Source organism: Chondrus crispus, genomic scaffold (assembly GCF_000350225.1).
Source record: "Chondrus crispus Stackhouse genomic scaffold, scaffold_80, whole genome shotgun sequence".
Taxonomy (NCBI): Eukaryota; Rhodophyta; class Florideophyceae; order Gigartinales; family Gigartinaceae; genus Chondrus; species Chondrus crispus.
The window spans coordinates 113,236-126,442 of NW_005178726.1; the positions used below are offsets into that span (position 1 = coordinate 113,236).

Here is a 13,207-nt window from a genome sequence, read left to right on the forward strand (position 1 = left end):
GGTACTGGAACTGGGTCCTTCGTCGCTTTTTATGGAGAAATGCTAAGACTCATTCCAGTTTAAACTCCTCACAATACTATCCACATACCAGCTCGCCGGACAAGCACACTTACGCAGATTTCGAGTACCAAGTTTCCTCCTTGATAATCCACGCTGGAGAGAACATATGCAACTAGTCTGGGGAGCGGTCATCGGCACTCAAGTGTCATCGTCATTCCACCCACACGCCTCCCATGGAAGATGACTTCTCAGCCTCCTGGCAGTGGTTCCTGGAGGCTGCAAGAAAATACAACCTCTCCAAACGTTGCCGCACCAGGATATCGCCCAAACATCAGTTCCTCGTCCAATCTGAGTCCTACTCAAAATGTCAGCTCTGGCCTGATGTATTCGACAATGCAGCCTCCCCCTGGTCCTAGCTCCAACAACCCACCGCCCACGACTTTGAGGAAGCGCCAGTTTCGTTTTTCTGTCAGAGCAGATATCGAATTGCTGAAGCTCGTACACGCTGAGAATCCGTACGCTGCCGCTCATGGAAGTAGGCTCCAGAAATGGCAGGCTATAGCCAATACCCTTCGTTCGTCAAGTATCGAAATTGACTTTCGCCGTGCTAGAGATCGAACTGGTCTTTTGCTGGAACAATGGAGAGATAAAGACTTGTCTCTCTTGCGACGAAGCGGATCTGGGAATCAGGAGGATCAGGCCGAAAAGGAAACTCTCCTCGAGCAAATATCCCGAATCGAACAAGCGACCAGGCCTCGTGACAACGACTGGAGATCGCGTGAGCAAATGCGTCAACGCAATCAGCTAGGAGCTGCCGCATGTCAACTGCCTGGTCCTCACCAGGACAACCCGTCCGAACCGCACCCTTCATTAAATGTCATGACAGGGGTACTTGACCACAGAGCTAACAAGTTGAACAACTACGCATCCGGCCCCAGTCCGCAGTTGCCGCCGATAGTCCAAAAGCGAGATCATCATTCTATGTCTCAAGGACGATCAGATGCTGATCCGCAGACAATTCAATACGGTTCTCATCAGGTTTCCTCGGAAAAGCATTTCAAAACCAATCAAGGCAGGGCAGCAATAAGTTCTACTTTCACTCAGCCTTTGTTTGGCAACCCGCCCTCTCCCCCCCAGGTCAATCCTTTGCAGTCACAGAGTGTGGATCGCAGAAGCCCTCCTGGCGGTGATTTGTCCCCCTATCCCAATCGCCTTCCTATTTTAAGGCAACCGAATCGAGGGTCTTGTGCTCTTGGCAATCCCCATGCAATTGCCACAGCAGCTCTTGAGGTAAATCCTATTCGTCAGGTGACGACTTCACCTCGCGTACGGGAGGGGCAGGTAACTCCTCTGGACCGGAGCCATGATATTGCGCCGAGAAATGACGGTCTGAAAGGCGATTTTACACATCTCCTCGATCGAGTTACAAATGTTGAGCGGCGACTTGATGACTTTTGCGCATTCAGTGAGCGGCGACTTGATGACCTTTGCACATTCAGTGAGAAGCTTCTCGAAGTGGAAGAACGTCGCTTTCAGTGGGAGAAAGAGTGCGAAGCTAGGCGTCGTCAGATGGAAGAAGAGAGACGTGCACGGGAGATCGAGGAAAAGACAACTGAAAGGGAAGAACGACGCCGCAAAGATGCCAAGGATCAAGAAGATCACAGGCGTCTACTAGAATTGATCGTGAGGTCTCGCTCTCAAAACGTGAGCGAGGGCATCAACGAGGAGCATTAGACTCTTTACAACCCCTCTTGCGTGGAGAGGGACTAGAGGGAGAATGAATGCATTGTCTTTTGACTGTCAGGACTCGTAAGAGCTCCGGATTTGAAGCAGCGGACAGTCACACAGGCTTGCTCATTCTAGGCTACGCACATTGCGAAACGTCCAAGGAGTTATTCTTGGATGTGGAATTCAGGCAGTGTGTGCTTGTGAATGCTGGTATGCATTCCCAGCAAAAGCCATAAGCACGAGACACTTCAGATCACCAGCTTTCCACTGGTCTTTGCCATCATATGGCAGCCAATAGGTGGACATCTTACTGTGCTTATCTTCATATACAGGACGCATCTTCTCAGAAGGAAGAAGCATTTGCCTTATTTTGACACTGTCATGCTTCGTCCTTGTAAGGTGTCTTGCTGCTGAGGGCAAAAAACTAGAGCTGCAGTTACTATGGAGTACAGGCGCTCACGATGAACTGCCAAGAATTTGACCTCATTGAGCGCATTGTAGTCAAGGAGTCTCCACGTATCATAGCCTTTATGGGATTGAGACAAGGAGCGGAGTTCCAGAATGGTTTCTTGTTTCTGGCCTTTCCTATGGCGCCTTCACCATGCTTCGGCCATCTGCATCTACACAACTCAGCAAATTTTTGTCTGCGTAGCCCACTTTACAGGCTTCGTACGGCCGCTCTCCTTGTCGAGGGCTGGCAGGACGTCATCAGTTTCTGGAAAGCTCAGCTCTCATGAGAGGTGCATCCTAGTTGGAATGTGTGGGGGCCTTGTTCATAGCTTGGCTTGACGCGTTTGAGATGACTGAAGACGCGACGGCCCACCGTACAAGACCGGCTTTGGAATAGTAAGACTTAAGAAGTATCCGCACTATCGCCAGAAGAAATAGCGACACTGCACAGTCTTCGTTAGCGGCTCCGGCAGCTTGAAGACCGCCAGAACATCCAACTCTGTCCGTTTCGGACATTTGTCCGATAGCATTCTGCCTGCCGGCACGCTGCACGGCGCCGCGATCGCGTGCTGGTTTCAGCAGTTTGTTTTGACGACATCGCCACTCTCTTTGATTTCAAATCCTCTATTCAATTTGAATCGAAAGACCATTTCGCAAATATAGAACGATGAATTCTTACGAGCAATTTGAGTTCAAGAGGGACATCAAAAGAGGACACATTTCCGGTTTGAGGAAAGGCAACTTTTGCGCATGCAGGTTTGTTTCCTGAACCAGTTTCCATGTTCGGACGCATGAGTCCTAATGGGATTTCGGAATGTGGGCACTTGATAAATAAAGTTACGTCCCGTTTTGAAACTAGCTAGGCTGGCATGTATCCCATCTACAGTCTGATTGACGCAGCAGCAATATCGACTCGTGTGAAGTGATGCAATCGCCGGACTAATCTCAATAGTCAGCTTTTATAGTTAGTCGGCGAAAGAAAGGCTTGGCTCGCCAGCTTTTTCCCCCATTCAAATATATGCGAGGAATCAGGCGTTGCCACGCCGATCTATGTCGACATGACGATATTCCGATCCACTATGGTCCATGCTTCTTCCTGCTGCCGCGTTGGTACTTGATCCCGCCTCGCGTTCTGTAATGCTATCCCTGGTATCCAAAGGCCTCTCAGTTTGTACATTGGTCGTAGCCTCGATATTGCCATCCTCTGTCGCTGGTGGAGAATCATTAGTTGCGATCAAAATTAGATCCATCACTTCACATCGTAGGACCTCAATCTGTTCTTGGATAGCCAGTAGTCTGTCAAGAGGGATAGAACGACTAGAAGCTTCTACCGCGTGTGCGTTTGTTACCTGCAGCGGACCCACATCTCCTTGATCTGTTTCCGGTTGTGTAGTAGGATTCACTGGTCCTCGTTGCGGGGCTTCTGTCAGGTCATCGGAGCGGGACACCTCCACGGATCTCGAGCCCCCGACATCAAGCCCATCGTGCAACTGTGACTCTGGTGCGGCCCCGGCTTCTACTGTTTGGGAGCCTGTGCTGGAATTCTGCTCTCCTGAGCCAGGCGCACGACTCGTTCGACCTTCAGATGACGCCTGTGCTTCACCCGCACGATGCCCTTGCGAACCATCTGACGATTCGCCAGCACTTTGGGACGGTACATGTCCCGGAGCATTTGTACCATGTGCCGGATTGAGTGCAAGATTATTCAGGCGAGCTTGCTCGCTCCACGCCATCAGCTGAGCGTCTGTGGGGATATATGGATTAATGCCTTGATAATTATGGCCAGCTTGGTGTGCATAGTTTGCCAGATGGGGCATTTGATAGGGTTGGTACGGGGGCGGCCAGGCACCTCGGCGCCTTTCTCGGAACTGCATGTGAGCAATCGCATTCCGTCCCCGCAGAAATATGTTCGGAGGGGCGCCGTTGAGGTGAGGGCCATTTTGCACCATATTACCCTGGTCGACTGCGCCTTGCGCGTTCGTTCCCCCAAGCCCTTGATGCGCTACGTCTCCGCTTGCTCCCTGAGCGCCAGACCGTTCGGTGCTTGCGAGCCCTCTGGCTATTTGGCTTTCGTCCTCGCACCCATCTGACCCCACTCCTTCGGCACCCGCAACTGGACCCGCGTCAGGACTGGCGGACCCGGCGCCAGCACCACTCGCTCCGTTTCCACCCAGCTCCATCCCAGCACTCGTAGCCGCACCCGCACTAGCCTCCGTCCTCGTACTGGGGCCAGCACCGCCATCCGCATCAGCACTGGCACCCGCACCGGCATTGGCACCCGCACCGGCATTGGCCCCCGCACCGGCATTGGCACCCGCACTTGGACCCGCACCCGCAGCTCCACTCGCAGCTCCACCCGCAGCTCCACCCGCAGCTCCACTTGCAGCTCCACCCGCAGCTTCACTCGCACCCGCAGTTCCACCCGCCCCCGGACCCAGACCCGCAGCTCCACCCGCAGCTCCACCCGCAGCTCCACCCGCAGCTCCACCCGCAGCTCCGCCCGCCGCTCCGCCCGCCGCTTCACCCACAGCTCCACCCGCCCCCGCAACTCCACCCACATCCACACCAAGACCTTGCAGAAAACCTGCGTTTGCACCAGGACCACCCCCTGCCCGTGCATCTACCATGACTTGGTTTAACCATTGGTTTGCGAGATTGACGAGGCGTGCACCGGCATCACCGACGTTGGCAGCCTGATTTAAGGGCACAGCTCCATTGTTGTTCATATTCGCGTTTGCACGAAAGTTGAAGCCATTGTTGATATTGTTAGGGTTGTTAATGTGCAATGCGTTCAAAGGATTGTTCATATTTGGATTCTGAGCCTGTGGAGACTGGCTGCCAGGGCCATTGACATCAATGACTGCGCGACATGTCGGGCACGATAGCTGGCGTTTGAGCCAATTCTGCAAGCATCGAGCATGAAACAGGTGACCGCAGGCAAGCTTCTTCGCAGTCTGCATTTCTTCTCGACATATGATGCAAGTGCGGTCTCCCTCAACGAGCTCCTCCTCGGTGGCGTCTGCAAAGAGATCATTCATAGTTGCAACAACGCGACGGTAACGCAAGAAATCCGAGCAGCGCCGCCTGAACTTTGAGAAGGTCACCCAAACCTCCCGAATAATATGGAATGGCATAGAATAGAAGTACTGGACGTATATGAAAAACAAAACGTACACAGTGAGCTGACATAGATCAGACAGCAGTTCTATGTAAAACGAATACATGTTTTTCTCCTCCCAGTGGCCTTCCATAGATCTGTCGATTACAAGGAAGACGTATTTGACGATGTCGGACAGCAGCTCGATCACAATAATGGTGTATTCAAACGCAAAAAGCACGTACATAGTAGCTCCTTCGGTAGTGAGGGTGATAGTAGCGAAGCGTTGAACCAAGAAAATGTCGAGTACGAGCAAGGCCGACATCAAGCCAACAAGTCTAAGGTGCGTACGCACTGGAGTGAGGGGTTGTTCCTCTAGAAATTCAATGCGGTCCTTGCTGAGCCAATGTAGACTCTTAAGCAAGAGCAGAGTCATGAAAAAGGCGACAAATCTGGCATCCAAGTCTTCGCGAAATACGGAAATAGCAAAGCAGCACTCAATGACGGCATCGCGAGCACGGATGTGAAGGCGTTCAACTTCACGGAAGCGAAGCGGTCCAAGGAAGACAGCCTGAAGTACGCGCCATAACAGAAGGGCGGACGCAAGCGCCATATTTCCGACTGCGAGTACGGCAATTTTCGATTTGGACAGGTAGATGACGGAGCGGTAGAAGAAGTGTTTAAGGTACAAGGCATGCCCAATGACGGCAACCGTCAGCAGCATGGAAGCGAAAACATAGCCCCGAAAGGTTGTTAGCATGTTGCTGAAGGCCATGGTGGGGATACCAGCAGCGATCGCTTTCAAAGATGGGACAGGGACGGGAAGGGGTGGAAAGGGGAGGATGACCACATTGACGGTAACTCGTTCCCCTGTGGGTAGGCTGGAGACCTTGAATGCATCATAGGATGCCAATCAGGCTGATGTCAGAGAACGAAGGGTGCGCCCAGCCTCATCGAAGCGATACCAGACTAGCAAGGTTGGAAAAAACATTTCTAAAACTTGAGAAAATTTGCTTTGCAATGTACTTGATTGGTCTCCTTTCTATAAGCAATCCAGACTTAACCATTCACACATCGTTAATTAACGAAATTGACTGCAATATTACAGTGACTTCGACTCTACCAAACAGGCCCCAGATCGGGGGGGGGGGGGGGGGGGGGGAATTCTATTTGTCTAATGTGACACGCGATTTACGTGTAGGCAAGCAATGACTTTCCCTGCGTTTTGCCTCATACAGTACAGTATGCAGACAAGATTAGGCCGTTGTGTGATGCTTTCCCGCTCACGGGCAAGTTATTTACTGTTGAAGGCTCTCTACTCTCTAGCTAGTAGAGACTCTTTAAGCACATTTCAACTTGAAGGTCTCCGACATCTCTAAAGAAATCTCCATTGCAATTGGCGTGATTTCGGGCCGAACATCCTACGTTTGCCAAATTACAACTGCGACTGATCAAAATTCGAACCAGTTTGTCGATGCTCATATCAGGATTTGCCTCACGCAAGGAACAAATCCAGAACGTCCCACCACGACTCCAAAAAAACATTGAGCATACCGAACCCATTCCTCTTTTTTCCAAAAGTCTGCTTTTTGCAAAACTTCAGAAATAATATACGCGTAGCTGTAGGCAACTCTATTCATCAAACTGAACTTGCCGACATTAAGAGAAAATGACATTTCTTTTAGTCATTCTAAACGGCCGCCATTCAGAAATCACAGTTTCTCCGTGTCATTTTCTCAGGGTGATCCACTGTACGCAGATATATCCAAAATCCCCCCCCTTCCTCCACGCTCGCTACTTCCAAACTTTTCTTATTCATCTCCCTCGTAGTTTTCTCTACTCATTTCAAAAGGCCCCTCAGCGACTGCGTATTCACAATTGCATTGGCCGAACTCCTTCTGAAGGGAATCTGTTTGCGGTGAGGCCACGGGAAAGCACATCCGTCTACAAATGCATTCTCAACAATTATCATAGCTTCTAATCGGTTGGAGAACTTCGCAGAAAACCTTCCAACGCAGCTCCTGTCATTCGTTTTCGAACATAACCTTTCAGAGATAGCGGACCAAATTTACGGACCGCACATGAAGAACCTTTCTCGTTTAACAAAATACATCTCATGCAAACGAAGCGTATCAACTATTCTCGTCGTCTTATTTTTTCATCACCTTTCGGTACGGCAAGCACATGCGCATCGGCAAGGCACAAGTCCACCAGCCCCACCGCTGTTCTGGGGGTATTTCGGAAAGTACATAAAAAAAGGCATCTCTGGGTATGATCCCGCCCAAGAACGACGCCCATGGATACCTGAGTCCCGAGATATCACACTTTCTTCATCATCAAGACGCCCCCTTTCGGATGGCGATGATGACATTGATAGCAGAGAGGAAGCAGAAGGCGTAACTTCCGTTTCATTTCTGAGAGCGAAAATATCTCAACACAATGTCAAACTCGGACGGTTAAAGCAGGAAGCGAAGGATATCGCGCATGAAAGAGTATTTTTGGAAAAAACGCTCCAACTCAAGAAAGGGCAACGCACAATGCAGGATGGGCAAGTCAAACTGAGTCAGGTTGAGCTAGAAGACAAGGCCAGAGAAATTGAAATGTACAGACGAGAGGCGCCGCGAACAGTCTCCAAATATAACGAACTTGTAAGGAAACAGAGAGAAATGCAAGAAACTTTGAACCGCCTTCATCGAGTATCCGAGGAATTATCATCGTCGAAAGAAGTCATCCTCGAAAAGATCCAACATCTCAGCATGGAAGATTTGATTGAGCGTCACGCAAGGGGTCTACCAGACGCAATGGCAGGCGCCTTACGAAAGTCGGCCGCTGCAGTGACCCCTTTCTTCGATTATTTGTTAATCGCTGCCGACACAAACAATCGATTAGTTGATCATGTCGGGGCGGAGATCGACAAATACACGCACGTCAATATATCTCAGTCACCCTTTTTGAGTGGGATTTTGTTTTACTGTGTCATGCTTGTCCCCTTGCTGACTTTAATATCTTTTGTTCGGCGGGTATTCGACTCTTCGAGCAAGTTGACGGTCTCTCACTACATCATTCTCGGCAACTGTTACTTTGTCGTCATGTGCTTGTTGAACTTGATAGTAACCTTGTTTCTGGGAGATGATCCAATGAAAGTGCTGTTTAGGCGATTTGAGCGTCTCTTCATAGTTGGCAACTTGGCACTTTCTATTTACTTCAGTTGGCATATCGTGATGCTTGGTCTACAGGCCATATACACAATGGAGACGAGAAATATTTCACAGTTTACTGCGACGCTTTCAGTTGGTATTCATTACTTTCTTTTTGCCTGGAGAAAAGTGTTTACCGATAGTACGCCAAATATGTATCCAGTGAACTATCTGGTATACGGGACAATTTTCTCTTTCATCCTGTACGAAAGGTACAACAGACTGAGCAATAAGCAACTCAACGAGAATGCGATATTCCGATTCATTTACGCGGCAACGAAACGAAAGACGCATTTATCCACCTTCCAAGGCCTTCAGCAGTTAACTTCTGAGCTATGGAGATCCCTGCCTTCCGCATACACGCAACTTCCGCGAAGATTCCCTCGCCGCCGCAACCGGGGCGTAGTCTCGTCCTCGAACAAATCAAAGGCTGACGCGAAGGAGCGGTCGAAAACGCGACGTAAGGTTTCTTATCTGCCCAGCTCAGAAGATGAGGAAGCGAATGATGTGGCAAATCGGTTTCGGAGCACATCCAGGTTGAATCAAAAGGAAGTGCAAAAGCGGAGTCAGGAAGAGGGGCGCCCTCCAGAGCGTGGAGGATTTCTGCGAATGTTTTTCGGAAACAGGGAGAACGATAGCGATTCAAACGATGAGGAGGAAGAAGCGCCACCGCAGAGAATTGGTGGCTGGAGAATGTTGAGAGCGGCAACAACGGACACGGTGGTGGAGACTAGGAGAAGCGGGAGGGGAGCGACAACTCTGACAAACGGTTCACATGGGACGAGGGAGGGAAGGGAAGCTGCTGCTGCGAGGCCTTCAATCTGGAAATGGCCTTCAGGAAGCGGGAAAACGCCGATTGAGGATGAGGCTGTTGGACGACGACATGCCGCGAGACGCGGTAGAAGTTAGGGAAGGAACTGTTCAAGTTAGGAGCAAGTAGGGAGCATTTGTTTTGGCCCATTCCATTGCACCGACTACGTGAGCGTCGAGGTAAAGTTTACACGGGGTAGGAAGAATGAAAGGAGGAGTCTGTGGGTTTTCGCAAGTAGGCTTGCGCGGAAGTAGGCTTGCGAGGAAAGCAGGCGATACAATTTAGTTGAATCCATATATCCATATCTCCATACAGGGGGGGGGTCGCTCAATAGTGCCTACTTTAGTAGTGCTTCCCTCTATATAGTGCTATGGCTCACCCTCTGGCACAGGTTATCATAAGCACACATGTGTATCATCCGGCATGGTTCAGTACTCAAAGGATGAAGTTATTTAGTTGTGTTATACAGGCTTTGTTGTGTTTGTGTTAGCAGTGTGCTTTGTCCCCAAATATATGTATTTGAGCCTCCTTTATATAGTGCCATCCCCCCAATAGTGCCATAGCTAGAGGTATGTCACGCTATAGCACTATATCGTAGGAGGCACTGTATCTCCATATCTCCAAGTCTGGTTGCTTTTGGATACATACACGTGTAGATGATTTCTACAGTGCGTCTACAGTAGACAATTTACCTTCATTTGATCTACTGTACGCTTGTCCATGGGATGTTCGCGACCAACGAAAAGTACAGCATGTGTACCGCCAATACTTTACAAGTGTCCAACTGCTGAGTTTGGCGTAAGAAATCGTTCATGCAAAATGACCCTTCATGAACCCCTGGGGGGCTACACGTACAGTATCATAAAACACAACCTCTTCTCTCCAAGAGAGAGAGGGCTCGGGGCATCGTTGGTTGGTGTGTGTGGTTCCAGGAACACCGATACCCCCGATCCTCTCGGGAGCGGGGGACGGCGGTGACTTTATTGTTCAAGTGAGTGAGGTGCTGTAATGCTGTGCCTTATTCTACGTGTGCCTTACTTGCTTGTCTCTGGATGGAACCACAGTGTGTGAACCTCCATACTGTACATGGAAAGGCCAATGTGACAAAGCCGTTTCTGTTAGTTTCCAGCCTCAGGGCCGGTCATTCATCACAACGTGCGACTGCCCACCTCATTCCTTCCCACACTGCCCAACCTTGCTCCGGGTCCCCCTTGCTCTGCCACGACAGATAAACTTTACATGCGCACCTTACGTGCACGTCGTATTGCTACAGGCAGCGACTGGTGCAAGTCACCAGCACCGGTCCACAGAGAAATAATCCAAGTGCTACCCTTCGAAGGGTACTATTTCTCTGCACATACGGGTACATTGCTCTCCACATAGACGTCTAGATACAATTTGTGACAAGTCATTTATCGGGATGCCCATGCCAATCACCGCTGCGCTGTTGCATCATGTGTAGACAAAAAGCATTGACAGCATGTACAGTTCCACGCCTGTATCAACAAAATCGATTCCGCATTCAGGTTCTGCTGTTACATCTTTTATTTTCATAAAAAGTTTGTATCTTGTAAAACGAAGCCAGAAAATATCGCCCGCGTTCGAACGGAGAAAACGCAGGACTTGCGTTGGCCCTCATGCGAAATGGAGCGACAAGCATAGTTAAACGTTTCAAGTCAAATAATACACCCACCCTGTGAGTCGTGGCTGATTTCCAAAAGACGGCACTTCACCTGCATCTTTGCAAGAGCATGCATGCATCAACTGTAAGTGCCTTCGAATATTATGTACGATACTCTCTAAATTCCTCATCATCTGCCTCGTGCTCTGGGGTGCCTTGACCTTCAGTCGATCTATTTTCATCCTTCGCCGAATCATTTGTATGTTCGCCTTCATGATCAGTCCCAAACAGACCATCACCAGCACGCACCGTTGCATCGACGTCTATGTCTAGGCTGCATGACTTTTTCAGTTCTTTGTGCAATGAAACTTCCGCTGAGGATCGCGTGATGAGTTCGAGTCCATTCGGCCAGCTCCGACTCGAATTTAGAGTTCTTGCACTGCGGGAATGTCCAACATCATTCACTCTTTCTTGTACTCCACAAGTGGCATCCAATAATATGGGATCTCTTGGCCCAGAAACTTCTGGTGCAAGCACATCCATGTAAACTACAACGCAAGATATATCATCAATCACTGAGTCGTCGTCGATCCACCGCTGCCATGCCAATTTGACAACCTCTTCAGCTGCCTCCTGTGCAGTTGCGCGATCTCGACACTTCCCAACGAGGTTCACAACTTCCTGGTTAGAGATAAACTCAAAAACCCCATCACTGGCCATGATCAAAAACCTGTCATCTGCACTCAATTCCATCGAATAAACTTCGGGCACGCATGTCACTCCGTAGTCTTTGACCAGCAAATCTCCGAAAGTCCTAGAAACTGCAAGTCCTGGCGTGCGAGCTTCAGGTAGCCAGACTCGTTCTTCGCCTTCACCCACGCCTTCCCAGGCATCGACGCGAGCCCCGGCCGCGAGTAGTCGCGCTTTCTCGTCTGGTCTGCAAGGTCTCTGATCGATCGAAAGGGCGACTGGCACATACGCGGCTTGTCGTGACGGAATATGACGTGCTTTGCGTTTCTTATCACTGTTCTTGGGAGGATGTACCGGTGGAAGTGCCACGCCCGCCTCAATTAACAGTGATCCATCCGAGCCCTGCGACAAATGTTCAGAGCGACTGATATTCTCGTCTTCTCGACCGATAACCGCTCGCGAATCGCCGACATTGGCGCAAAACAAGGTGGTACCCTTCACAAGCACAAAGACTCCCGTGGAACCCGAGAGCTGAAAATCAACAATGCTGGCATGGGCTTCCAGTCTGCGCTCCGCATGCATAACAGCCTTATGCATAGTGGCAGCAATGTCGTCCGGATGGGTATTTTCCTGCAACGTGCGGCCGAGGTACGACACCATCTTTTCGGCGATAAAGATGGCGCATTGGTGGCCATTCCTGCCATGGCCGTCGAGAGCGCCGAAAAGGTTAAACGCGGAGCCCGGTCCCCATGGAACGAGGGCAACGAGGCAGTCTTGATTGGATTTGGAGGCTCTGATGGGCTCCCACCCAGTCCTCGATCTAAAGCCAAGTTGAAATCGGATGGGGGAGCCATCGGGCTGTCTCCGGACCTGGATAACGCGCAGTTTAAGACTTCTGAGGTTTTCTTCAGATCTTCCATCGCCCTCCTTGAAGAGAGTGGAGAGCCTCTTCAAAGGACTCATGTGCGGACGGGAGACGTGGGATGCGGAGGAAGAGCCTGCAAAGGAAGTGACGACAGGGATTCCCGATTCTGAAGAAGCAGACGATGGGGGAGGGTCAACGGAAGACTGGACGGAATCGGCGCCGGACTTGATGCGACGCCATGGAGCACGGATGCGACGGCCGGAGTCCGGACCTGTCGACAGGGCAGACGAATGACGCGGGGGTTTGGAACGAAACATGGCCCTCCGCTCGCAAGCAGCAGGACGAAGGGGGGAGAGCGACAAGTCAAATGGGGCACGGGAAGCGTTGTGACGACGAGTCGGCACTGAGTGATCAAGGAAAGTAGTCGAGACTACCCCGCAGGTGACGTGTGTGTGGTAAAGCTGGCGCCAAGGTAATACATAAAGGAACAAATGTGTGTGTTGCTAAGCTCCGGTATCTATCAGTGGTCTAGAGGCCGAATGCGTCTACAGAGTAGCGGGGCGCCAATGCAGATACGACTGAGATTGAATTTTGGGAAATTTTTGCGGCGTCGCGGTGTAGCCTGGCTGCTAAGGCTACTACTGTACAAATTATTTGACTCCTTATGTAAAGGGCGCACAGAAAGCCAATGGAACGGTGCTACGTGTCTCTCCGCGCTGTTCATACTATGAACAGCGCGGACAAAAAC

General features: G+C 50.5%; 4 protein-coding genes; 2 read left to right on the forward strand and 2 right to left on the reverse strand.

Moving 5' to 3' along the window:
- Positions 1 to 240: 240 nt before the first annotated feature.
- On the forward strand, positions 241 to 3,036 carry CHC_T00007641001 (hypothetical protein). XM_005711263.1 is given in 2 exon segments: positions 241 to 1,734; positions 1,735 to 3,036. The coding sequence occupies 1 exon segment, from the start codon at positions 241 to 243 to the stop codon at positions 1,732 to 1,734; it is 1,494 nt and encodes a 497-aa protein (XP_005711320.1). The 3' UTR covers positions 1,735 to 3,036.
- A 65-nt stretch (positions 3,037 to 3,101) lies between these two features.
- Positions 3,102 to 6,035, reverse strand: CHC_T00007642001 (hypothetical protein). XM_005711264.1 is given in 2 exon segments: positions 3,102 to 3,206; positions 3,207 to 6,035. 1 exon segment carries the CDS (start codon positions 6,033 to 6,035, stop codon positions 3,207 to 3,209), a length of 2,829 nt encoding a protein of 942 aa, XP_005711321.1. The 3' UTR covers positions 3,102 to 3,206.
- Positions 6,036 to 8,625: 2,590 nt separating this feature from the next.
- Positions 8,626 to 9,381, forward strand: CHC_T00007643001 (hypothetical protein). The gene has a single exon (XM_005711265.1). The coding sequence runs from the start codon at positions 8,626 to 8,628 to the stop codon at positions 9,379 to 9,381; it is 756 nt and encodes a 251-aa protein (XP_005711322.1).
- Positions 9,382 to 11,066: 1,685 nt separating this feature from the next.
- CHC_T00007644001 (hypothetical protein) lies at positions 11,067 to 12,776 on the reverse strand. The gene has a single exon (XM_005711266.1). It carries the CDS (start codon positions 12,774 to 12,776, stop codon positions 11,067 to 11,069), a length of 1,710 nt encoding a protein of 569 aa, XP_005711323.1.
- Positions 12,777 to 13,207: the final 431 nt, after the last annotated feature.